Genomic DNA, 24,698 nt, shown 5'->3' on the forward strand with positions numbered 1-24,698 from the left:
ACACAAATATAACCGAGGAAGGCGTGCTGCGTCATCCATCTCCATCACAACGAGTGAGCTGAGCGAAAAAGGGCTGAGCACCGCAGCATGGGTGAGATGACTGAAAACTTACTCAATATCCGAGAGTACAGGCTGGTCTTGGTAGTTGCTTTGCTTGCGTCCATCACTAAACGGTACAAATCGAAGGCTTTTTTGAGCATGCCGGCCCCAAGAAGCGCAAGGATCAATTTCGTCCTAATTGTTACTTATGATATATGCCCGTATAAACGCCCTTGTATTCTCTTGATAATATTTCATCAACCTTATAGTGTATCTCAGGCTGGCAGCATCATGCAAACGGCTTATTTTACGCTAACATATTCAATAGTCATCGCCTCGACTGATAACCTCTTTAACGGTGGGTCGAAGAAGGATCGTATGCTCCTATTCGCCACGTTGAGAGACCATGTCTGATCTAGAAATTGAAAAGGCTTACAAATTGAGCAGTCATGGACCCCTTAGCATCACAGAGCGGTGGGTAGTCTTGAACGATTCCTTGTTGCACTAGATGGTTAAGCTAATGTTTGGGATGGATAATTAACGATAGAATGCCGAGAAAATTGTGCGACCAACCGCCAGTAGATATTTGGTTTCACCCACACGATCCAAGTACCGTCGGCAAAATGGAAGAGTTCCAAAATTCTTGCCAATTGACTTAAGTAGCGACTTGGCAGACATTAGTCTTTCAATTTATGGACGTCAATGATTGTCAGATTGCAGCAATAGGAACAACAAACCTTAGGGGAACGTGTGGAGCGTCAATGATTTTTGCATAATGCGAGCACTCGCCCTGTCAACGGAATGAGCCCCTCGCAAATTCATCCGCAAGCCAAGCCTACGCTTTCAACCACACGTCCACGACCTGTCGAGCCGAAGGTTTCGATAGCAAAATATTCGCCCTCCTCCATTTTTGTCTGATCATCGTTCTTCACGAGTTGAACCGATTTTCCGCCGTGTATCTGGTAAAGTCCTATAGAATGCCCGCTAAGGTTTTCTATCGACTTGACTGGAAATGTGTCAGAGGAGTCCGAAACACAGGACGAAAGATGAATACCCGGATATATTTTTCCGTTGACTTCAACCTCGTATGACTCCATAGTCTCTTGGATAGCACCTCCAATTTCGCCCAAGCGCGCATCGATACCGGATTCCTATACATACTCATGTGAACTGCAGTCAAACATATAAAGTTGGACTTGGTTTACCCTGATACCAGTATCAGTAGCTGCCTTAACTGCTTCAATGAGCTTGTCATAGGTAGGCTCAAAGTTGAGCGTGAAAGCAGAATCGACTATGCGTCCTTTTACGTGCACTCCTATATCGATCTTTAAAACATCACCGCTTTGAAGAACTTACCATCCATAAGCAGCAAATTCTATCCATTAAACACATACGCACCAATGTTGTCCCCAGCGTTTGGTGTGTAATGAGCAGCGCAATGATTCAAGCTGAGTCCAGTCGGAAAACCAATGCCCGACTCCAGTCCGTCTTCCTCGACCAGGGCACGGCTGCCATCTTCGATGAGGTTTGCAATTTCGGTCATGGTCATCCCGGGACGTATGTGCTTCCGTGCGCTTTGTCGAACCTGCCGATGAACTTCTGCGGCACGACGGATATTCTTGTAAGTGATCTCTGGGTCTTCCATTGCCATTCTTTCATCATAGCGCTTCTCTTCCGACGTCGTCCTCCATGCATTGCTGCAAACAAGACATTGTCGATCTCATTAAGGTATAACTTATGGGATCGCAATACCCACTCATCCTTGTAAGGCTGTATCTCCCCCTCTGGGTAAATACCACTCGTGAATATCTTCGACAGACCGACTCGTGGGGGATCTGACTGTTGCGCCTTTTTCTTTTTAGGTTTCTTTTTCTTCTTCTTTTTCTTGGTCTCCTCTAAATTTGAACATAAACGATAGTCTTGAGATCACTTTCAATTGGCTCACCTCCGGCGCCTGGCGTTTCATCTACAACTTCATCCTCTTCCATATCGTCCTCTTCGTGATCCTGTGGCACGAAGGTGTTCGGCTCAACTTGTTTATCATCCTTTGATATCATTGAAGTGTTCAATAACGAACGATATCAATTTCCACGGACAACTCTCATAAGCGCAGCGCTTACATCAGGGAATTGCAAATTTTCGCACGAGGCCACAAGCCCAAGACAAATAAAAGTCATTGATCTAGGTGACCATGAGAAAAGATAAGAGGAGGCTACGTAGTATACAATAATATCGCAAAAGGAGTCATGCCCCAATAAAAAATATACTCCAATACAAATACGGTTAACTATGCTCCAAAACCGTAAAGTGTGCGCCCTGAGCGCTTCAGTGCGTACACAACATCGAGAGCGGTAACAGTTTTTCTGTGTGCACGTCAATAGTTTAGCAGATACGATATTCACGAGTTAAAGGACGGCTCACCGTTTAGCATGCTCCGTGTAGGTAACGGAGTCACGAATGACATTCTCAAGGAAGATCTTGAGAACACCTCGAGTCTCTTCATAGATAAGACCAGAGATACGCTTGACACCTCCACGACGTGCCAGACGTCGGATAGCCTGCAGATAGTGTCAGTGCCATTGTCACAATGAGTACAGGGAATACACACGGGCTTGGTGATACCCTGAATGTTGTCACGCAAGATCTTCCGGTGACGCTTAGCACCGCCCTTGCCGAGACCCTACAGAATAGTAATGTCGCAAAATAGTGAGCTCTGCGGGTCAGAACCTAACTTCAAGTTACACACCTTGCCACCTTTTCCACGACCAGACATGCTTCAGAAGTGTGATGAGAATTGGCTGAAGAAAATGACCCTACTTCGACGTTTGCGAAGATTGATTGTGGTGGTGAGGAAGAAAGAGTTGTTTGTTTCTGTGCACGCGTTTCGCGTTTGTTTAATGGCCTTTCACGCATCACGTGACATAGAGATGCTGGCATTTTAATTTTGCTAATGTCAGGTCTTGACGTTCCAGAGTTACCAGATCAATTGACTGCTAAGCATCATGCTAGTGAGTGGTCAAAGTATAACAGAGTTCCTCTCGTCGGTATTACCAGTACCTGGTAATGGTCGTTTGGAGCGACCCTTAGTGACCCTCACATTCGCTCAATCTCTTGACGGGAAGATAGCAGGCAAGGAGGGCAAACAGCTTATTCTCAGCGGCAGAGAAAGCATGCTCATGACTCATTGGTATGGTATTGATCTAAAACTCACATATATCCCTATCCCTTACTATTCCCAAGGAAGGATGCGGACCAAGCACGACGCTATCCTAGTTGGCATCGGTACTGCGCTAAATGACGATCCCCAGCTAAATAGTACGTCCTAAATCTCATCTGCGCGTGTGACTTATGTAGGTACCACAAGGTCGCCATATCCCTGAGGATGAACGACCAAGCCATCTGCCTCGTCCTGTGATACTTGACGCAAACTTGCGCCTTAGACCAGACTGCAAGCTGCTCAAAAATTATCGGGAGGGAAAAGGTCGCCGTCCATGGGTAATTTGCGATGCTAATTTGGCCTCCGATGACGGAAGAAAATCCACCCTTGAGGACGCTGGAGCAAGAGTGATAGGCGTGCCCTCGGTGGACGGTAGGTCATGTTCTTTGCTATCTTGCGCAGATCATATCAATATTTTCAGGTTTCATCATGATCCCAAATCTCTTGAAGGTCCTTTACAACTTTGGAATCAAGACCCTTATGGTCGAAGGAGGTGCAACTATTATCGGCTCTTTCTTGGCGGAATCTGCACGCACCAAGCCTAATATCATTATTGACACACTCATCATCACAATTGCTCCAACGCTGATTGGTGACGATGGTGTCGGGTATGGGGGAACATTATTGGCTCCACAGGTACGAGAAAGGACGCGGTCATGCAGGATCATGGATTTTCACCTCAAGTTATATTAGATCCCCTCCTTGAAGCACATCCAAACTGAGGTCATGGGGCGAGATGTTGTTGTTGTCAGTGCATTAGAGTGAATTTTACTCGAGTGAGCGTTGGCCCCCATAGGATAGCAAGAAAGTACGAGAACAAAGAAGCAAGGCAGAACTTCGGACTTGTAGTAAGTTACGTATATACAATGAGATAATTGCTGGGTATAACAGTTGCAGTATGTGATACAGATCGACGCGGCTGTTCGATCCTAATAGGATATTAAGAATAAATATGCGATGCGAACCATTCTATCTACGGAAAAAGGCAGTATCCTGTGCGTGGTCGCATTTATTAGCAATGCGTGTCGCAGCTTCGAGTGCTCTCTCAACAAGAGCGCGGGAAGGAGAAGTGAGGGGAGTACTCTCCAATAGATCTATCCCCACAAGATGTGAAACGAGAAACCGTGGAATGAGAATGGAACATACCTCGATACAGCAAAACATATCTCATGACTCGCTGTGTGGGTTGAATTGCAAGATCCCGTACGCTTTGCTTCCGAGTTGGAGGCTCTCCCTTTGATCGACTGTGGGACTCGGCGCCACCATCATCAGGCACTTTCCAATAGTGGTCAAAACTCCGTTGTCTATCTTTGATTCTACTCCCTGCTTCGTTCATTAACGTTAGAAGAGGAGGAGAGGAACTAGAAGGAGCAGAGTTTCCACTCGACTTCTCCACCACAGTGAAGGGATTGTTTGTGGCGGAGAGCAGATACTTGCGCGAACGCCATTTCCCTCCCGTGATGGCTGACTCGCCTTCGTGGCTACCATCAGTAAAGAAGTTGCCTGCCACGCTGCACCACGAAACCAAAGCAGCTTCAATGTCATCTTCGCAAGCCATAAAGGCAGTGGATACGCCCCAAGCAGAGGGGTCATCAAGGAAGGCCTTTAGCAACACCTCTGATACTCGTATGAGGCCAGGAAGGTATGTCAACAACAGCGGAGGTGGTTGATTCACTGTCTAAATATATCACCTCAGTCACGATATTCCCTTCAGACGTCATATCGGTGACAAACCTGTCCTGTCTGGAGCAGCTTAAGGGCTCCTTGGTATTTTTTCTCCGTCCCGACGAGTTCTCGGATGCAAAGCAATGCCTTTTTGGCAGTAATCCAGATCGCAGCGTCGTCAATGTCCAACTCGACATCATCCAAAATCACAGGTAAGGGCGTCACAGACTCGGACTCCTCCGATCCGCATTGCAAACTCGAATGATTGGCGAGGTGATCTCCGAGTTGAAATGAATGGCTCGATCCTTGCTGAGAGAGTGGTATGCCACGGCTGGTGGTCCTCGGGACAGGAAGTGACTGATAGTCCTTGTAACTCCGTTTCCGTATGATTTCGAGATGCTCCACCACGGCTTCGTCTGATAGATTTTCATCCATTGCAATGGATATATTGATCTCGTCCGTGGGAACAACGCTGGATTGGGTATAATGTGAAGTGCCAGAAAATGTCGAGGCAGAAGTGCTCATTGGAGATGTACCAATCCATGCCAAAGATGCAAGTGCTTCAGTGCTGGGACTAGCTTTTGGAGTGCTTGATGTTGGCAAGGCAATGGATGCACTACTGTAGTGGCTTCTCCGCATGGGTGATAACTCGAATTTTGTTCTCCGATTGTGCCATGGTTGATGTATCGGCTAAAAGATCACAAGTTAATGATGGACCAGGTGCACTTGGTGTTGCGACTCACTATGTCTAGCCGTAATGGTAAGGGATGTTTAATGGGTGGCAGATAACTTTGGTCGTCGCGGACGTCCTTATCGGAGTTTGATCCTTGGTCGGATGACGCAGGGGTACTAGTCTCCTCTGACGCAAAGTGATATAATGATGAAAGGGGTGAACTTGAGGCACAAGAAACCGATAATGAGCGTTTCTTGATCAACTTTGACCCCTCTGTAGTACGAGCCTCCTCCGAAGTAATGCGATGTGACAATTGGGATGGACTTGAAACATGCGACAGTGCTGCTGATTGTTGCTTGATCAACTTTGACCTTCCAGGGGGAACTTCTGATCGAATATGGCCATCCTCTGACTGCGACAACGATGGTGTAACAGCACCGGCGGGATAGGGCGGGATACCGAGGACCACGGCGGGCGAAGTTTGGGAGGAATGAACTGAAGTCGCTGTCGGATGGCGATCGTTAGGATGGACATCGATATCGGTTTGCGATGATGGTTGGTGATATTTTTGGGATTGTGCCTTTAATTGAGGATAACGAAATCGCAGAGCACCACTCGATTCAGGTATATTGTCCCGAGTACGTGGTGCAGATTCAAAGCGAAACGATGACGGAGGGGATTGTGACTGTGATCTTGCATGCGTCGTGTGAGGATTTGGAAGGCTCGGCATCTTCAGCGTTGGCTGGTTGATGACGGAATGTTGAGGCAATCCCAGTTGCTTATGATATGTGCGAGGATCACCAGCCAATTGACTGATAGTGGGTGATATCGGCGAGGGGGGCATGTTTTGAATGCGCCTATATGCATTGCCTAGCCTTCCCTCGAGATCTCCACTCATTCTATGGGAGCTGTGACATGCTCCAGGGTAAGCGGCAGGGAGAACTGCTTCACCAGAAAAAGAGTTGGAATTAGCGCCTGGAGTAGTGCAACCTGCCTGAGAACTCCAGCTGGAGTTATGGCTGTCTCCATGGCCCTCCAACGAATTCTCTGGATGTGACACCCAAGACTCTTCTGTTGAAAAGGATAGAGCGCTTTCGGTACCGGTGATATCTTCGGATGTTTTACGCGGCTCAACTTGGAACACTGGGACAAAGACGGAACTGGAGATCTTGCTGCCACCCGGAGTGTCAGACTCGGAGCGTTTTCGAGGGGTTTCGTGAGGGACAGTCCTCCGGAAAGGTGATCGCAGTTTCGACCAGGATTTCTTCTCGCCTGGCATGCTGCATGAGTGCCGGTGGTAGCGAACGATGACAAGAACCACCCTTGAGAGTGGTTCGCTTCCCCGTACTCAGTTCAGTCCACCCGTCGGGATTTAAATAGATCCAGGCCTCGACTCTCAGAACCAGAAGCGGGGAAGACGGACGAAGACCGTTTTCGACACTTTCGAGTCTTACAAGACTGCTAGGACCCTGAGCCTGAGTACTAGCAGGGTTCTCTGTATCCTTGACTCTGAAGGGTGCTGCCCTTCCTGGGCCACGTCAAGCCTGAAGCGGGAATGACCTTCGTCCCGAACACGGCACAATTGCGACATCGGCCTATGTACGACGGTCAAAGAGTGATGTGATGATACCATCGAAATAGTTCGGCTCTCTTCACATAGTACTATTTGGTGGTGTTTTTTTGTTTTTTCCCCTCATTCTCTCGTACTTGGTGACCAGGCTGGTAAACAGACTGGCAGTGGTAAAACTGGATATTGAGCGGATTTCCAGGGTAACGTGATGTCTGGCCAATGAGAAAACAAGTCTTCGACGTGTGAAATAGAATACAAAAAGTATACAGTTTGTCTATCGACGGTTTACCCCACCAGTCTATCTCGTACTAACAATCTTTTATATTTGGCATATAGCTGTAATATTAATATTGCGAGTAGCGTCTTGCAATGAACGTTGCACACTCCTGAGCTGAAAGTCTTGTGGTTGGAGTGACGTTTCTCGCACATGTCTTAGCCATATGCCAGGTATTTGTACAGATGTGAATTCAGATAGCTTGTAATAGTACATGATAATAAGACTGCGGGTGTGCCGCTGCATATATGAGGACATCGTCAATAGAAAGCAAACAAGTTATCAATATCTTTATTCATCCTCTGAACCATTGCTGTCGTACAGCACAACGTACTCAAGGTTCTCTGGCTGGGAATGCGTATCCTGCCAGTCGGATCCATAGTCATCAGACGAAGGGACGCTGACCAATGACACTGACGATCCATCAGAGGCCCCATCATCCGTTCCGTCCGTCGTAGGTTTGGACGTTGAAGGATATGATGGTTCAAATAAGTGATCAACGGGACCGACGGAATGAGCAGACCTATTGTCCGATGATGACTTTGGCATAACCATAGAGGATGATGCTAAAGAAAGATCATCAGCTTCATCAGCTGACTGACGAGGCTCGGCGACAGTAACACTGCGAAAGCCATTAGTTCAAATGCAGCGAGACAAAGAACCGAACGTACTCAATCCAGACGTTAGGACCAAACCTTTGACCGGCGCCGTCCGTCAAATTCCAGTAACTGACATATCTACCAGGAGCATCAGGTGCCTGATAGGCAATGTCCTTTAGCGATTATAGATTGTGGCACACCCAAAAGACAAACCTTTAAATCACCAGTCCATACGTCAAGAGCTTCTCCGGGATCAACGCGTCCTACTTTGACAATCATCGAAGAGTCAGCTTCAGGTGAGAAAGACTCCCCCGCAACGAAGTGAATCTCAGTCGTCTCTGGCCAAGGCAGCACCCCGTCATTTAACATCCGCCAGGACTTAACGAACTCGGCACCGGGTGGAAAAATCTGGCCGTCAGGAACTGTCGTGTCGGACACAAAAACACAGCTGAGAGGTGTAATTTGGGCCTGTTGCTGTTCCGGGCTGGGCGTAGTAGTTATTTGATCATCTATGACACTGGAAGGGAAGGAAGGAAAAGTTGTACTGGATGGAGCGAGTAATTCAGGGGCTATAGGGGACGGTGTGCGGAAACCACGTAAAAGTGCAGCAAGATCCATCGGAGGACCATCAAAAGACAATGTCGGAATAGCAGGCGACACATCCTTGAGAAGGGACTCCGCAGATTCTTCAGGGCGAATTGCTTTGAGGGGAGAATTCGTAGGTTCCGCCAGCCTGCCCAGATCGGTTTCAACGACTTCATCTGAGTCGGCCACAGAACTAGGCGAATTTACTTCGGATTGTCTTGCTTCAGTGAGATGTTTCATTTCCCGATTAACTTTTGGCCAAACTTCACGAAAGATGTCAAGTGAAGGGTTCAGGTCGAGGGGTGGCGAGTTCACCTCAGCGGAAGGTCGATCGATCGTCCGGGACAAGTTACTATAAGGTGAGGTTGATTGTTCACGCTCAACAGCGAAAGGTTGCTGAGACTGGCAATTTAGAAACAGTCAGAAATGACGCCAAAAGCCAACAAGTGTTACACTGACCTCCACAGGCCTTACTGCCTGGTAGCAGGAACTGACAGAGCTGACACTTAATTTGGTGGGAGATAAGGAAGGTTCTTCATAGTTAGGGACGGGAGACTGCGGAGATTGAAGTAATTTAGCAGGAGTTAGACCATAACCCCAAGGGCCGACAGAGTTTTCACTGACGCAGTCGGGGCATTGTGCTAAAATGGCAAGAGGACTTAGGGACTCGAGAACGACCAAAGACGGCTCCCTTTCTTTTTTCACAGAAACCTCGGAGGAGGTGCGTGATACAGAAACGAGCGGAGGTTTCGGAAGACGGGGTTCAAAAGTATGGGGAGGGGTGCTTCCCTGAGACGTCCTTCGAGAATGAAGTTTAGTCATTCCGACTCTGTACACGGTAGGAATGACGGTGTCAGGAGTCTTCATCTTCAACAACGGATGAATGGAAGGGTGGACCGGGATAGGGAGGGCTTCGCAATTCTGACAGAGGTCGAAATCGGGACAGCTAGGGTGCATACACTACACAAAAATGCATGTGTTAGAAACACAAACATCGCTAATACCCGACTAGTCACCTTGTAACGGACACCACGAATAGGCTTGCGGCAAGCTGATAGCGCAGCTAATTATTTAATATCTCCAATCAATAGGACAGAACTTACAATCACACGTCGCGTAAAAAGTAGCTGTGTTAGTCACTGCATTGCGCATCTTGAATATATGTGAGACGGATTTCTCTTCACAAAAAGGACATTGTTACCATGAGATCGTTCGGCTTGCTCACCCGCACAAAGCCGTGATGGGGATGTTGCTCTCCAGTAATCCTGACCGCCAAAGTGTCAATGCTGACCATGCTTTGTAACAGAACACGTACTTGAAACAGTCAGCACAAGTATCAAAATCTTTCAAATCACCATTAGCACTCTTAGATCATCCAAAAATGCGCTTTTACCTGGACAATTAACACATTTCTGGATAATCATGAGTGGTAAGGAAGTGAGATGCAGAAAGCAGACTCACGAAGCGATCACCAACAATAGGAGAGTCACACATGTTGCATGCTGCGCAATGACGAATAGTCTCTGAGGTGCTCGCTGAAGTCGCTGCGGAAGTGAGAGGACCATCTGCGGTAGCACTACGACTATTTGGGGAGGTATCACGCTCCCCGCTTCCACTAAAGACCGTATGAACGAGCACTCGTCCGGGTGTTTCGATGTCGAAGAATTCATGGAACGGGTTGTGACTCTGTGCAGCACCTGACTCGAGACAGGGCGTGCACAGATCATAGTCTAGAATGGAGAATATATAGAGAGTGTGTTGTGACATTGGATCATATAATCTTACCAGGACAATCCAGGCATTTGCGCCTAACGCCAACAATTATTTCGTTGCAGCTGTCACAAACAATATTTCGGTGAATGACAGGAGAGTGTTGATTAGGCTGAGCATCAACAAGCTCCGTTCCGGCAGGCTGAGACTCTGCGGGTATTTCCGCGGCTGACGGTGTTATGGCGATTGACGGCACAGCTTCACGCTGCTGGACAACGTGAGCTGGTCCAAAACTGAATGTATGCATAGCACCAGATTTGGAGAAACAGTTTGGACACTAACAGATAGGTAAGCTAAGCAAATGTCACCAGCAAATAAAAGCTCTTACAACATAGTGCCATGGACATTTCACACACCCGTACCAACTTCCAGAGAACTCGTTCCTGCAGACAAAACACCAATGTGATGAAGTAGATTCCGTTGAGGTGTTGCACGATGCCTCTGACGAAGTATGAGCCTCGTTGGATATTCCCGATCCAAGAGGGGTCTGGCGATGAGATGTGTCGACTTGTGCTGAAGCATTGCACTGGCCAAAAGTATCGAGTATAATGCGATCAATATCTTGCCTGAAAGATATCAACAGGGTTTCCATTTCTGACTTCCCTTTGGTGATTGAGCAACACGGCTTAGGAGAGGCTGCTCGGGGCGAGAGAGAAGGAAGACTTGGAGAAGAGGGATGCCTATGTGGTTCTTGGAATATGATAGGCGGTGGTGGCGTGAATGAAGGCGAAATTTGAGACGTGAGGGTGCTAGAACGTTCAAGGGTAGGAAGTGGTCTAGAAGAAGGTGGGGGTGGATGAGCCGCTTTGAATGATAGAAACTCTTGGAAACGCGTATCGAAGGATTTAGTGGGAACCAAATTGGGTGGTGCAAGAGTCGGCATAAGTGTAGGAGGCGGGGGAATCGCCATAAAGGACAGAGGGGCAGAAACCTCCCGAGAATCTTCTACCGTTGCACTGGGTGCTTTGTGGGGAGTCTCGTCGAAGATGGAGAACCTGAGCAATGGGTTGGGCCAGCGCCTGCGTAAAGGGGCAATACGAGTGCTGTACTCTTCTGCGTTATGGACTTCTTTTCCAATTAGAATACGAGATGGCTGAGACGCGTCGGGAGAGAAAATGAGTTTAGAAAGATAATAATTATGGCTTATAGGAAATATGCGATACAGCTGCAAATGTGAAACGTCAGCGCTTCAGCAGTGAGAACAGATAAGCAAAGAACAGTAAGCATACCTGCTGGTAAAGCTCCTCGTATGTGGGGAACAAGACAGTCCCTGAGAAAGAAAACTTGCGGGTCTCGTTTCTATAAGTTGCCTTTACTGTGAACATGGTGGTGTTCAAGAGGAGCTGGTGGGGCGCCCGCAGCTTACGCAGTGATTTATATTGATCGCGCCGTGACAGCAGTGTGACCAAGGAGACGTGACGTATTGTGACGTGGGGCGAGTTGTGGCTACAATATTTATATCCCGGGTTCAATACACCCACCCCATGATGGCATATAATGCATGTATCTGATATCATTCCTTTCATTGGTCATTTTCAAGCGCCATCGATCAGCAAATGTCCTGCAATCATTCCGCCGCGACATTCACTAGCTCGGATAATACACCCTAGTAACCCCCTAGGTGAGGGCGCATAAATCGATACCATGATGTCCACAACATCGATTTTTTTTTTGGATTTGCCAGTAGTCTTATTGAACATATGTTCTCCAGCTGTTCCGAATGAAACGTACGTGAAATTGTGAGCTCTGAAGTGCGTTGTGTATTACCCATCGGATCAGCCGGGATAGTAATATGGTGTCACCAATGGAGGACTGTCCATGGGAATTTCAAGCTTGTTAGACGCTCTACAGGAAGAGATATGCCCACTACCCGAAGACAGAATGTATGGGTGCAATGGACTCATACCTCGCGTGCTTAACCATCCATGCTATTGCTTTCACGGAATGACTTGCGGAAAAAATGATATCGCCCTCGTTCTCTCTTCGCTTGACATCCATGACGACTTGAGTGGGTTCACCCCCGCGCGAATGCGTCTAGCGACTACTGTATCAAAGAAGAAATTGGTTCTCAGCTGTGTGACATCCTTCACTTGAGTGGGAAGCCTAGTAGGGGTCTTTGTACACTTCATTCATTTTGGCAGGTACTACCATGTGGCATCGTGCTCGGGAACAGCGCCCTGAACTGCTGAGGCCATTGTAGTGAAAATCAGTTTATTTACTTCCGGCGGTTTGATATTGGCTGCTGAATTCGACAGATGTAATAACCGGCAAATACTGTGAGCTCTTGATCAGTGATCACTGCAACGCTCATGATGAGCAAAAGGACAAATGTATTATGGTAGGCTTCAAGTAAGTGGCATGTGCGCAGCCGAAATATCTTTGTTCGATCGGCTGTTTGCGGAAAGAGTGTTAAATTTTGGTTCGCCGTAACACGGCAAGCACTTCTTTCTCCTACTTCGACCTTGAAGCCCGCGCTTGTTGGGAAGGCTCCTTCAATCAAGGACCTCTATAGATATTTGTCTAGAATCTCATAAAATATTAGCGATGTCGCATCTAGCACCTTCTGGCAAGTGGGACGCAAGGTATTTATTGTCTCGTATCATGTGGAGTTGATTTTCATTTCTGCTTTTCGAAGATACCTTGGCCCTGTCCCTCACGACTCTTCATACTATGCCAAGTGCATGCTCGGTGGTGTTCTTGCATGCGGTATCACTCACGCTGGTATCACACCTCTTGACGTGGCCAAGTGCAACATGCAGGTCAGTCCTATCCTTCCAGACACCGTGTCGCGTCTTATAGCTTTTGCGAACAGGTAAATCCTGCAAAATACAAGGGTCTCTCGTCTGGTCTTGCGACTCTCATTCGTGAGGAGGGTCAGACCGGTATCTGGAAAGGCTTTGGTCCCACCTTCGTCGGTTACTCGTTACAAGGCATGTTCAAGTACGGTCTTTATGAAGTGTTCAAGGACCAGTACATGAACTTGGCTGGCGAAGAGCTTTCTAACAAATACAAGCCCGCCATCTGGCTTGCCGGTTCTGCATCGGCAGAGGTCTTCGCTGACATCGCCCTTTGCCCTCTCGAGATGACGAAAGTCAAGATTCAAACCAGCCCTAGCGGCACCTTCCCCACTGCCTTTGGTGCTGCCCTCGCGGAGATGAGCAAGACCAAGGTTGAGACCCGCTATCCCTTCGGCTCACTTGTTCCGCTCTGGTCTCGTCAGGTTAGAACAGGCTTTTTCTTTTCTGATTGTATTGTTCATAACTTTTTCATACAGATCCCTTACACCATGGCCAAGTTCTTCTTCTTTGAGAAGATTGTCCAGGTCTTCTACACTCACGTCTTCACCGAACCCAAGGAGTCGTATGCCAAGACCACTCAACTCGGGGTCACTTTCGCTTCTGGTTACCTCGCTGGTGTTGTCTGTGCTATTGTCTCCCACCCGGCCGACTCCGTCGTCTCCCTCATGGGCAAGCCTGCAAACAGAGGCAAGAGCATTGGCACAATCGCGTCAGAAACCGGTTTCGTCGCGCTTGCAACCAAGGGTCTTGGCACCCGTGTACTGATGATCGGTACTCTTACCGGTACGTGGGCATAGTACTCTTTCAAAATAGCTAACCAACACATCAATCAAGGCTTCCAATGGTGGATCTATGACTCCTTCAAGGCGTCGATGGGTCTTGGCACCACTGGTGGCAAGTAAACTGCTTACTCGTCTGCATTGGTAGTGTCCGCGCTGTTAGTTAGTGCCCACATCCCTTCTTTGATTTGCTCATCTAATTTATTACGCAGGACATGCGATAGATCCTTTCACACAGTATACAGTTAGTTTACATCCATTCCCTTGTGATCCATACTGCTGTCTATTTACCCCGTACAGTCCGTATGTTCTCTGCCATGCAATAGATCACGATCACCTCACGATAATACCATGGCATCCTCTTTAGAGGTCTGCACCTGAGGGTAATTTTGAGCGAGCTATAAATTGTGAATATTCGCTGCTTGGATTTGTGTGCCGATTTTTTTTATCCCGTGCGGAGAGGCAGGCCGACGGGATCCGCGAGTCGCTTAGGTAAGCTTTGGTATCAGGACTGGTCGATTTCCAAATTGCCAATTAATTGATCAGCTCTTCCAACAGTATCTGGTACGATGTCATACGCCCTCCTTGCGTCCACGCGATATGACCCCCTTTTAATGTCATGCGCTTGGAACAATGATGTAGACGGGCCATCACCCTATCTCCTCCTTCATTACCAAGCAGACCGTCTCATCGCGTCTGCCGCGCTCAATGATCAGACTTTCCGTCATGGAACCACCTTGTCTAATGTCAAGGCATTATGTGACAAGGTTGTCCGTGAGCATAATGATTCTAGGGGGGAAACTGCGTTGAAGGTATTAACATTCAACGCAAGATTTGTGAAACACTAACTCACGGTCTCACCAGGTTCGCGTCGTTTTAAATCCTTCTGGAGAGCTTTCTGCAACTACAACCCCGGTTAAAGCGTTTACGGGCGATCCAACCCTTCCATCTCTCTTCAATCCCTCTACAGACCTACCCCCGACGCTCGTCCTTACCATTCATATTGATACACAGCCAACATCAGACACCATATCGCTGAAGACAACAAATAGGCGGGCCTATGACGACGCACGTATACGAGTTGGCCTCCAACCTCTAGGCTCGCTAGATCCACCAGCCAGCGATGCACCTGATGATGTGATCCTGTACAATACCCGGAATGTTGTCACTGAGTCATCTGTGTGTAATGTTGCATTCTATCGCAACCGTCGTTGGGTCACCCCTCCTTTGGCTGCTGGTTGTATATCTGGTGTTCTGCGACGATGGCTTATTGAACAACACCGCATTTTTGAAGCAGTAGAGGACGAGCTCACACTTGATAGCATCAAGGATGATGAATGGGTGCTTGTTTCTAACGGTGTCATTGGTTGCCAGTTAGGACGGGTTAAATTGCACACTTCAACCAAGACAAGGGTGAATCATTATGCCAAAGACTAGACTACTTTTGATGATATGCAGGAAATGCAATCTATGAACGGACCTCTGTATCTACGTCCATAGTATCTATGTCCTGACCATCAAACATTCCATCATCCATTTCGCTCAGGATATAGTCCACCACGAAACTATCCTGAACAAGGCGGTCCATTCTGGAAAGATGCCGTTCAGTGTAAGGAATCATGCTATCAACGAGTTCCTTCAATGCAGTGTTGCCGCTGGCAGTACTTTTCACGCTCTCTTGACCAGAGGATTGTAAGATACCTTCTTGAGCTTCGTCCGTAAATGCCGCTATGACATCGTCCGCCGATCTCAGCTTCATGACTGCATACAACACCCCTTGTGCCACTCCGCTTGTCTTAGCATTGGGGTTCCAGTCACGAACATAGCGTAGGAGGCGGGCAAGATCAGACCCGCCCAGGGTCCGTAGCACCTCATCAACTGCGCCATTGCCAGTTACCGATGATACATCAGCTGGAGATTCCGATGGGGTGGCACGAATGTCTTTGAACAAGGATAACAATCTCCCAGGCTGTTGCATAGCGAGGGCAAGTTGTATAGCCTTGCGATAGTCATGAAGAGACAAATAGTTCATGAAATCTTGCTCCCTGACGAAAGAGAAAAAAATGAGCTTGAACAAGATATGCATGACAACGTTCAAACCTCAAGACCAGCTCGGAACGCTTAGCCTCGTTCTCCTGTTCCTGTTCCTCAGTGCAATCTTGCCAAAAAGTCACTACAGAGTCAGCTGCTGCAGACACAATCGTACGCTCATTCGAGCTGACGGCGAGTGCCCAAACCTGTAGGTGGATTAATTTCAACTGGAATGAGAGAATGAGAAGTCTCACCTTATCTTCGTGATTGTCCATAGTAGCTGTACACTCTTCTTCGCGTACATTCCACAGTTTTACAAGGCCGTCGGATGCTGATGTAACGAGTTGCATGTCGTGATTGATGAAATCAACTCTCAGCACCGAGTTGGTATGTCCCTCGAATGTTTTCACGCAAGTGAAATCCTCCAAGTTCCACAATTTTACAGTCTTATCGCCGCTTCCGGTTGCGAGCACACGCTCCGAACGACCAAACCTGACCGTCCAAACGCCCCGCTTGTGGCCTTTACAGGTTCCCAGAAGTTTGATCTCTCCATTTGCAGAGCGGTCTCCAGTTGCACGTGAAAAATTGATTTCATATACTTTGGCTGTGCGGTCTTGAGATCCAGATGCCAAGAGGCGGTCGTTGGGTGAGACATCGAGAGAATTAATGTCTTTCTCGTGTGCTTTATGAGTGGTCAAACTCTTGCACTTCACGATGTTTTCGCCATGCTGAGAGGCATCGAATACTAGGGGCACGTCACCGATATACCACATCTTAATCGTGCGATCCTGACTACCGCTGAACATGAATTGCACACCCGTGGTGCCACCTTCGTCGGAAGTTCGCGACATTGCAATGGCGCCTACACTTTCTGCGTGACCTTCACAGATAGCAATGCAGCCCCATTCCGTTGGTAGGTCGTCGTTCGAATGTGCAGGCGCCCATAATCGAACAGAGCGATCTTTGCTTCCGCTCGCAAAGAGTTTGCCTCCCGCACCATGGTCAAGTGATAACACGATTTCTGTGTGACCAGCCAAAAGCCGCGCATCTAGTCCTGTAGCTGAATAAACCCGGATGAGGGATGAATTTGTAGCGAATGCGATGTGAGAATCGACAAATTTTGGGGCATTTGGAGACAGGAAAACCGCATCAACGATCTCGTCGTTGAAGCCGATGAGTTGTCGGTGGAGATTTCGGGTGTTCAAGTCGTAGAACAGGATATTCTGGTCTGCATGTACCGAGGCGATTGTTGATATTGACGGCAGGTAGCTGAAGACGTGCTGTCAGTGACAAAAGTACTCACTAGGGGAGTTGTACTAACACAGCTTCTAGAATCTGACGCTGCTCCTCTTGATCTTCAGTCAGTGGGTCTGCCACCTGGCCGAGGGAGTATAAGACAGAGGAACCCTTTACGTCCCATATCCGGACGATACCTTTCTCCCCAGCAGTGTAGAAACGCAGTTGGGAAGCACTACTACTAGGAACCGAGTCTCCAGCCTGCAAGAACCCAACAGCCTCAACGCGTTCCATAACAGGAATAGTTTGAGCCAGTACAGGTGAATTGCCTTTTCCTTTCCCCTTGGTGGCTTCCGCAAATTTCGCACCAGTCGACTTCGCGTGCAAGTTCCACACCAAAACAACGGAATCTCTTCCCCCGCTTATAAGCCATTTTCCGTCAGGAGTCACGTCCAAGCCCCGGGGAACAGAAACGTGCCCTTCGAGAATAGCGATCGGACGTAGTGCACCTTGATCTCCTTTGTTTGCGGTGGCTGTTAAATCAAATATCCGAATGCGAGTATCCACGGAGGCCGTGATGAGTTGGTGTATATTTTGTGGGACCACAACAGAAGGGTCTTGGGGAAAGTTGAACTTCAACGCGCTCACAATACCACCGTGCCCTTTGAAGACATGAGTAATGTAGCCACGTTTGATGTCCCAAACCTTGACAACACCGTCCGCAGAGCCCGAAGCAAGATATGTGGAGGATGGATCAATGGTGCAGACGTGTACGGGGGCATCATGTGCACGAGCAACCACGCGAACGGGATGAATTTTATTTTTTGCAGCAGCAGTGGGGACGTCGTACACGCGCAAAGAAGGAGTAGAAGTGAATATGATCAGTTGCGACGCCGATGGGGTCAAGCAAAGCGAAGTAATCGATTGAGTGTCCTGGATTGCTTCCGTCATCAATTATGGCGTTTTCTAACGTTTTGAGGGCGGAATAACTCACCCCTGCAAACCGACATATTTCTTCGCCAGTCAAAATATTGGTGAGCACAGCTTCCTCCGCAACACAAGTGATAAGTTTGCTCCCATCACCAGAGACCGCGACAGATCCGCATGTATGAAGTGGTCCAATAGAACGCTTGTTTTTGTAGCTGCTCAGAAACTCAGAGCGCTGGCGCGTGGAGACAATACGCAAAGGAACTCACACTGTTTTCAATCTGGATTTGCCACCTATGGATGCCATCTAAAATGTAACTTGAGTCGAGGCATATACAAAAATCACCGTCTCTGTCAAGTCTATTTGGTTTTGTATCCTCTAATTTCCTTTTTGAACTACTCGTCATCATTCCCCCGCAATATACTACATGTTCGAACATTCCTATGGAGTACTCGTGTGCACCAATGAATTGGGAAAATAGAGAAATTTCGTAGAATATGAATATGTTGAGTCCATTGTCGAGTCCCAGTGAGTAGCTGAAAACTAGTTATTGGAGAAGGAACCTCCACGAAGGATGAGCAGACGAGGAGTTCGGGTTCAAAGTCGCTGAAATGTGCTACTAGTACGAGGAATATGTCAATATCGATACATCAAATGAATACGAGAAGGAACAAACATACTTTATGTAGCTCGATGGTCAACCTGCCACTGACTTTGCATGCGTGCAATTGTGTCCTCTGCTACGCGCCTCAACTTAGCCTCCTGGTTTGCTAAGTATTCAGCTTCCCTCCTCTTTATAACCTCCTCCTCCAGCATCGCCTCGACCGTTCTAAGAGCAGTCTTCGCTCTAGCTGCCTCAGCCTGAGCTTCCGCTAGCTGATCTGATATCTTTGCCGAAACAGATATCGCATCCGCAGACTGCCTGCGTAATCCCGCCATTTCAATCTGCAATCGGTCCACGAGATTCTCATCGGAGTGTGTGATAAGCGCACGGGATGTCGAGGGACTTAGTAAACGAGAAGGGGCCTCGTTTAGTCCAAAAGCCCCAAGTCCTGCAAAGGATGATTGATGAGGGGGAACAACCATATCTTCCTCGCTCTCGTATTCATCCTCACTCATCTCATGTACGTCTGCACCTAGATCCATATCATCCTCGACATTTCCGTCATCATGGTTAGGTCCCCCGGTGCGTACGGCGGAAATGTTGCACGGCGGGATCGAGCGTCCCGAGCCCACAGCCAGTGAGTTAAGGGGAGATAGCAGATCAATAGATTTTCGAGGTCGTCCCCGTTTCTTCTGCTGAGTGGAGTTAGATGGGTCTTCGGCAGCCTTTGTAGGTCTTCCCCGCTTCCGCGGCCGCTTGGTGCCCGGGGGAGCAGAAAGATTTACTGTCCAGTAAGAACCGAAACCAGGGTCTGTAACAGGACGAGGCTGTTTTTCAAATAATCTATTCAAAGACAGGTGATGGCGGACAGATTGCTGCAATTTAAGGTTGGATGCATAAGTTTTAACCATCACACCCTAGTGCACTAACCTTCCATGTTGGCCCTGCAGTCCTAAAATACAAATATTTTTCCTCCATGGCAGCATATATCTCGCGAATAGTGAGACGTCTACGTGCACTGCCAAGAATTGCACATCGCAAGATCACTGGAAGAGTATGCTGTGGTCGCCCATCCGTATCTGGAAGACAGGCCAAAGTGTCGGGACAATTGGGATGAGGAGCATGCTCTTTGTATGGTGGATCGTATTGAGGAGATTCTACTGTTGCGTTGGCGCTGCCGTCCGAGGCGGGAGAGGAGCTTGTGGAAATAGGTTGTTTGGTTGTTGAGCTGTTGGCGAAGACAAAGGGGGTAGCAAACAGAGGTGTCAGAATAAGCCGCCAAAAAAATCCGAGAACAGGTCCACATACTGATACAAGCTTGTGGAGTCATCTTCTGGGTTCAACAGATTTTTCAGGCTCGACATAGTATTTCTGAGGGCGAAACATAGGTTCGCAGACAATTGCAATCGTTCAATTTAGAGGTTCTTGTAGGTCCATTACATAAGTTACATAATCAATGTTGTACCTTCTAATTGAGTAACAGGAGCAGGAGATGAGGGACGGTGGATAATTATTGGTGGCGTTTTACGCTAAGGAAACAAAGGTGATTAGCCCACTACATGCGATAACGATCATGTGGCGCAATCTGATACTCGTATGAATAGTTGGAGATGGGATTTTGGACTCTCCAGTCTTGGTCGTTTGGTAGAGGATAATCCATATTTATCAGCGAAGGTGCACTTGTGGATGATTCGTGATACGACTGAGATGAAGGCTGGCTGGCTCGTGGCCACCACTCGTAACCTGGGTAATATGAGGTCGAGGGTTCAATGCCAGGAATGTCAAGGCCAAGCATATGCGCCATCATTCGGGTGCTAATCTCCTGGATACCGCTGTTCTGTGGAGCACGTTCCCTTTGAAGAACATCACCAAACGCCTCACGCTGCAGCACGTCAGAGCTCCTTTCTCCAAACGCATCATCTGCCGCTCTCTTTTGACGATCAGGGCCATGCACCAAAGGTGGCATGTTGCTGTCAACCTGCACTCTAACACCATTAAGAAGATCCCGGGCCCTTCCGGCGCTAGGCCAAGTGGTCTTGGCTAAGGTAAGATTAGATGCGGATAACAGTGGCCCGGACTGACCTGCATCTCTTTCAAAACGGTAAGACATTGTCGCAGGCCGATATAAGCCTGGACATTTGATGGCCGGAGGGTTACTGGTAAGGGAAGAGGATTCAGAAAGGTGCATGTCCTTCGAAGAAAAGTACATACATGTTACGATGTGCATAATTCTGATGGAGCTTAGGAATTAGAAAGTGCAGAATACTAATACAAACGATAAAACAGACCCAGCACTGAGAATATATGATGATAAGAACGGTGAACTACATTTGATATTGAAGTTCTCGTGATACGTCGTTACTAGGTTGGAATCAGCGTATATGAAATTTTTTAGCTCGAGTACACATACCTATTGTGCTGACATAAGTGGCGGCACTTTGACAGAGATCGAAGGCTTTCAGGGAGGCTGTGTCAGGTCCGTTGGGAGGATTCTGCAGTATCTGTTCCGAGCTAGAGTAAGAAAGTCAGACTTGGACTTTTCAAGGTATCAAGGTGACACATGAATTACCCTTTCCAATCAGGAATACTGTAGAAGCATCAGTGACACCAATTGAATATTCCGACATTTAACGTACAACGCTCGGTGTAACAATAATACTGCGGACCAATATTGGATATGGATAAAGAGAACCGCCAGTGGCGGAGTATTTCGCTTGCTAGCTGGGTCGTACCGAATATTATCAGGAAGTTCGAGGTACCATTGGTCCAGCCTAGACTCCAAACTATTTAAGATTGCCCGCCGCGAGGTTTTTCCCGTCGAGCGAACGGGATAAATCATTGTCACAATGGAACCAATTATAACAGCTGCATCTCCATCAGTTATGCACGCAGTCTGCAGATAAGGAATACAAACATAGTTTCGCAGCAGCCCTGAAGCAGCTCATCGTCAGCGGTGTAGATATGTGCTGTGACGTCGCTAGGTCGCTCGAGATGTCTTCATCGTACTGCAGAAGAAAAGGTGAGTGTATAACCGATATGTCGTAGGTTTGAACGTACTTCAGCGGGATCCGGAAGAAGGGTATCAAAGTCGCCTTCACCGATGGATACGGGTCGACCTAGCAAGATGAATGGTTGGGTGCACCAAAGGAGATGTATGAGACATACCCATATATATAGAAGTGTATCTGTGAGTAGTCGTTAGTACAACATCTTCCCTGAGAGTGACCGATTTCGCACTTGTCTGCGATGCAACAGCCCCACCATATGTGTTTCCTGACTTGGTTCTCCTCAAGGGAGAACATTTTTCTTCCGTGAAATTGCCAGTTATCCGCAGCACGATTTAATCCAAGGTCCTGGGCCTACACGTAGCTAAGTAACCTCCCTGCATTCACACGGTTCATCATACTAACCATCCTAATCGCCATACCTGCAACGGGAAAGCCATAAGATAGTGTGCGTGTAATTTAATGACGCTTACACACCAATGTACAACCAGCCTTGCTCCATTGAACCTAGATAATACTCATAAACATGCCACTCAAATGATTTGCTTCAATCACAAACCTATCCCAAATTCACGATGGCCCAGAAGAAGTAAGGCTTGACAAGTAGTTGCGCGAGAACTGTGATAGACTTGCGCTGTCCCACTGGTAAGCACATGTATTCAAGACTGAAGATATTATTTACCAAGAGCTATCCTCGCCTGAGCAAGGTAGTCATTGCCAGCGTCCCACATCGCATCAATAGATTTAGCAGAGTTGTCATCCAGATAACGAGCGGCGATGGCAAATATAGCCAGCAAAAGCAGCTTGGTCAAGTTTTGTGAAGGTTCTGGGTTGGCGTACTGTGGAGTGCCCCTCGCAGCCTCTGGTGTAGCTGGATTACTACTTTGGCTGGCATGGTAAGCAAGGACCCGATGAATAGTCCTGTTAAGCAGCTTACTTTTGCTTCCTATATCACGGTCAGAAGAACGACAGATAAACACCAGAATGACAGAACTCACCACTCGCTATACTCTCTCAGGAAACGGCCCTTGTGAATTACGGGGAAAAACGGGTGTGCATAAGTGAAATACAAACCAACCAAATGATCTTGCACCGCAAGGGAAGGTAAGTTGACAACAACACCTTCGACTGGTGGAACAGGAATGGTGTTGGACTTTGCAGAGGGCCAAAAACGTGCCATAGGCAATTTCCTGTCATCACAGTCGTGAATACGCATAGAAGGAATCAGAATCAAAAACCGAACCATATTCCCCCCTCATTTCTACTATCCAAACGGGAGCTACGCCCCAAAAGGTGGAGACCGCTGACTTTGCCATGGTACCGAACCTAATAGAAGAATATGAGCATAGGTTCCAAATACAAACTCTACAGCTCGCTGACCTCTTGATTCTCATCCAGAGAGAGTTGACCAAAAGCAGTATCCGGGCCATTATTTTCATCTGTACCTTCTGATTCTATGATCGTGTTGGCTGATCGAATCAAAGGCGCATGAGGTAAAACCCTCACCTGAAAGTGCATCCATCGTGTACATTTCATTCCAATTTGGCTGATGCGGACCACTACTAGTTGACGGTACGTCGAGCCGCCGCCGTTGCTGCAAAGGAGGCCCGCTAAGGTTGTAGGCTGGCGAAACACCATGATGGTCGACACGTCCTCTCGTCAGGCTCGCGGATAGACGATCCTGCCACTCTGAAGTTGGTATGGTTGAAAGTGTATTGTCTACAAAAGGCGATTCGCATGGCATTCAAGTACCCCCAAGGCTAGTTACTCACCTCTAGATGATGATACAATTTCTCTTGAGATCCTGGACTGCCTTCGGGAACGAGGAGAATCACGAGCCGAAGCTTCGTTACTTCGAAATATACATGCGAAGAAGTCTTCTTTTGTCGCCCCTGCTGGCTGTGACAGTCTGCCCGAAGGTCCCTGTAGATTCGGATCAAACAAGTTGATCCACTTAATTGTTGAATGTACGTCATCACTTACAAACGGGCCTGTGTCTACTCGATTGAGAATTTCCCTTGCAAGATCATCTTGCATAATATCGGCTATGACTTGTCGTACTCGGGTATCCGGACAGGAGAGAACAGCACCGAGGAGGGACTCCACCTGATGCCATCGCTGTTCGATTGCTTGTATGTAACCCTTAGGAGGACCACGCTTATAACTGGGACCTGAAAACAACATCGACTTCCTCTTTGGCGCTCATGGAAAGAAGGCGGCTTACCCAGAAATGTACATGCTGCAATCAAATGGAGTAAATTGAGATGTATGGAATATCCCTCAGTTATGTTACGCACTGTTTCCCGCTATCGTACAGCTCTTGCAAGTACCAGCAGTTCCGGATGGCTCGCACTTGCTCTTTGTCTTTCTGCACTGATCACAAGCTAACATAATTCACTACAAGTTGAACAAGTGCCCAGACTGGGCGCACCTCTACTGCTGCGTTTCCTAGTTGCAAATGTTTCTTGATTAACTTCTTCATCAGAAGGTTCTGATTCGTTCCACTGGTGAGCGGACATGACGATCAGAGGAGAGTTTCGAAAGATGTCTGAGAGGTCGCGTTTATAGAAGGATTAATAAGACGCGCCTCCTCCGCTTTTGGGAATGCTTAAGTAAGCATGTACTGGACCGTCAATTTGATTTGAAAATAGACAAGCTTTACTCCGAGGGCGGAACCAATCGGAGGGGTTGCATTGACTAATGTGGCCAGTGAGAGTGAGCGGTGGCGTGGGTGTTTAGAAGTTAGTGGGGCCGTAGGACAGGTTGGAGCGCTGGAGCTCTTACAACCCTGCAGCTGCGCAGATAGGATTTAGGGGGTGTCTCAGTCGGAGTTTCAACATCACAGCCACACCGACATGATCTACAAGCCATGCTGATCATTGAACTTGTTCCAATATATCTCATTTGTCGACCTTGCAAGTTTCT

The 24,698-nt window shown here is 47.8% G+C and overlaps 10 protein-coding genes across 10 annotated transcripts; 3 read left to right on the plus strand and 7 right to left on the minus strand.

Moving 5' to 3' along the window:
* Positions 1-11: 11 nt before the first annotated feature.
* EDB93DRAFT_34111 (methionine aminopeptidase 2-like protein) lies at positions 12-2,230 on the minus strand. Its single transcript, XM_041456138.1, has 12 exons — positions 1,985-2,230; positions 1,796-1,934; positions 1,438-1,736; positions 1,245-1,390; positions 1,094-1,190; positions 879-1,045; positions 777-829; positions 613-721; positions 476-556; positions 357-423; positions 113-301; positions 12-58 (listed from the first exon to the last, which is right to left on the minus strand). The coding sequence occupies exons 1-10, from the start codon at positions 2,094-2,096 to the stop codon at positions 361-363; spliced, it is 1,266 nt and encodes a 421-aa protein (XP_041313753.1). The 5' UTR covers positions 2,097-2,230; the 3' UTR covers positions 12-58; positions 113-301; positions 357-360.
* On the minus strand, positions 2,127-2,959 carry EDB93DRAFT_1113041 (histone-fold-containing protein). The gene is made up of 4 exons (XM_041448169.1): positions 2,786-2,959; positions 2,648-2,719; positions 2,461-2,597; positions 2,127-2,402 (listed from the first exon to the last, which is right to left on the minus strand). Exons 1-4 carry the CDS (start codon positions 2,810-2,812, stop codon positions 2,327-2,329), a joined length of 312 nt encoding a protein of 103 aa, XP_041313754.1. The 5' UTR covers positions 2,813-2,959; the 3' UTR covers positions 2,127-2,326.
* Positions 2,956-4,115, plus strand: EDB93DRAFT_33902 (dihydrofolate reductase). Its single transcript, XM_041456130.1, has 5 exons — positions 2,956-3,226; positions 3,284-3,354; positions 3,404-3,628; positions 3,678-3,892; positions 3,950-4,115. The coding sequence occupies exons 1-5, from the start codon at positions 3,042-3,044 to the stop codon at positions 4,019-4,021; spliced, it is 768 nt and encodes a 255-aa protein (XP_041313755.1). The 5' UTR covers positions 2,956-3,041; the 3' UTR covers positions 4,022-4,115.
* Positions 4,116-4,225: 110 nt separating this feature from the next.
* Positions 4,226-5,356, minus strand: EDB93DRAFT_1074765 (uncharacterized protein; the record flags this gene model as incomplete). Its single annotated transcript, XM_041445119.1, has 4 exons — positions 4,226-4,350; positions 4,403-4,500; positions 4,597-4,934; positions 4,991-5,356. The coding sequence occupies 4 exons, from the start codon at positions 5,354-5,356 to the stop codon at positions 4,226-4,228; spliced, it is 927 nt and encodes a 308-aa protein (XP_041313756.1).
* A 2,256-nt stretch (positions 5,357-7,612) lies between these two features.
* Positions 7,613-11,808, minus strand: EDB93DRAFT_1324500 (uncharacterized protein). The gene is made up of 13 exons (XM_041455012.1): positions 11,622-11,808; positions 10,721-11,557; positions 10,408-10,669; positions 10,084-10,352; positions 10,016-10,034; positions 9,938-9,965; positions 9,824-9,887; positions 9,726-9,774; positions 9,639-9,673; positions 9,082-9,582; positions 8,251-9,024; positions 8,110-8,195; positions 7,613-8,060 (listed from the first exon to the last, which is right to left on the minus strand). The coding sequence occupies exons 1-13, from the start codon at positions 11,715-11,717 to the stop codon at positions 7,730-7,732; spliced, it is 3,351 nt and encodes a 1,116-aa protein (XP_041313757.1). The 5' UTR covers positions 11,718-11,808; the 3' UTR covers positions 7,613-7,729.
* An 884-nt stretch (positions 11,809-12,692) lies between these two features.
* Positions 12,693-14,574, plus strand: EDB93DRAFT_1113060 (mitochondrial carrier domain-containing protein). Its single transcript, XM_041448170.1, has 6 exons — positions 12,693-12,974; positions 13,028-13,151; positions 13,205-13,612; positions 13,667-13,973; positions 14,025-14,461; positions 14,528-14,574. Exons 1-5 carry the CDS (start codon positions 12,937-12,939, stop codon positions 14,090-14,092), a joined length of 945 nt encoding a protein of 314 aa, XP_041313758.1. The 5' UTR covers positions 12,693-12,936; the 3' UTR covers positions 14,093-14,461; positions 14,528-14,574.
* Positions 14,539-15,406, plus strand: EDB93DRAFT_1074435 (aminotransferase; the record flags this gene model as incomplete). The annotated part of the gene is made up of 2 exons (XM_041445094.1): positions 14,539-14,781; positions 14,834-15,406. 2 exons carry the CDS (start codon positions 14,539-14,541, stop codon positions 15,404-15,406), a joined length of 816 nt encoding a protein of 271 aa, XP_041313759.1.
* A 15-nt stretch (positions 15,407-15,421) lies between these two features.
* Positions 15,422-18,512, minus strand: EDB93DRAFT_34783 (U3 small nucleolar RNA-associated protein). The gene is made up of 6 exons (XM_041456157.1): positions 18,433-18,512; positions 18,231-18,378; positions 17,322-18,169; positions 16,255-17,269; positions 16,070-16,206; positions 15,422-16,014 (listed from the first exon to the last, which is right to left on the minus strand). The coding sequence occupies exons 1-6, from the start codon at positions 18,468-18,470 to the stop codon at positions 15,438-15,440; spliced, it is 2,763 nt and encodes a 920-aa protein (XP_041313760.1). The 5' UTR covers positions 18,471-18,512; the 3' UTR covers positions 15,422-15,437.
* On the minus strand, positions 18,488-20,157 carry EDB93DRAFT_1113065 (uncharacterized protein). The gene is made up of 4 exons (XM_041448171.1): positions 20,077-20,157; positions 19,699-19,996; positions 18,845-19,643; positions 18,488-18,783 (listed from the first exon to the last, which is right to left on the minus strand). Exons 1-3 carry the CDS (start codon positions 20,130-20,132, stop codon positions 18,846-18,848), a joined length of 1,152 nt encoding a protein of 383 aa, XP_041313761.1. The 5' UTR covers positions 20,133-20,157; the 3' UTR covers positions 18,488-18,783; position 18,845.
* Positions 20,158-24,327, minus strand: EDB93DRAFT_1113070 (fungal-specific transcription factor domain-containing protein). Its single transcript, XM_041448172.1, has 25 exons — positions 24,205-24,327; positions 24,071-24,157; positions 23,998-24,012; positions 23,757-23,944; positions 23,546-23,696; positions 23,280-23,492; positions 23,154-23,227; positions 23,017-23,099; positions 22,772-22,963; positions 22,711-22,719; positions 22,456-22,661; positions 22,333-22,407; positions 22,251-22,280; positions 22,179-22,195; positions 22,006-22,127; positions 21,934-21,953; positions 21,826-21,884; positions 21,683-21,773; positions 21,405-21,633; positions 21,338-21,355; positions 21,179-21,279; positions 21,057-21,129; positions 20,980-20,999; positions 20,851-20,924; positions 20,158-20,803 (listed from the first exon to the last, which is right to left on the minus strand). The coding sequence occupies exons 1-25, from the start codon at positions 24,290-24,292 to the stop codon at positions 20,324-20,326; spliced, it is 2,715 nt and encodes a 904-aa protein (XP_041313762.1). The 5' UTR covers positions 24,293-24,327; the 3' UTR covers positions 20,158-20,323.
* Positions 24,328-24,698: the final 371 nt, after the last annotated feature.

The sequence above is a fragment of the Suillus bovinus genome (assembly GCF_016758785.1).
Source record: "Suillus bovinus strain UH-Sbo-P2 chromosome Unknown EDB93scaffold_1, whole genome shotgun sequence".
NCBI lineage: Eukaryota > Fungi > Basidiomycota > Agaricomycetes > Boletales > Suillaceae > Suillus > Suillus bovinus.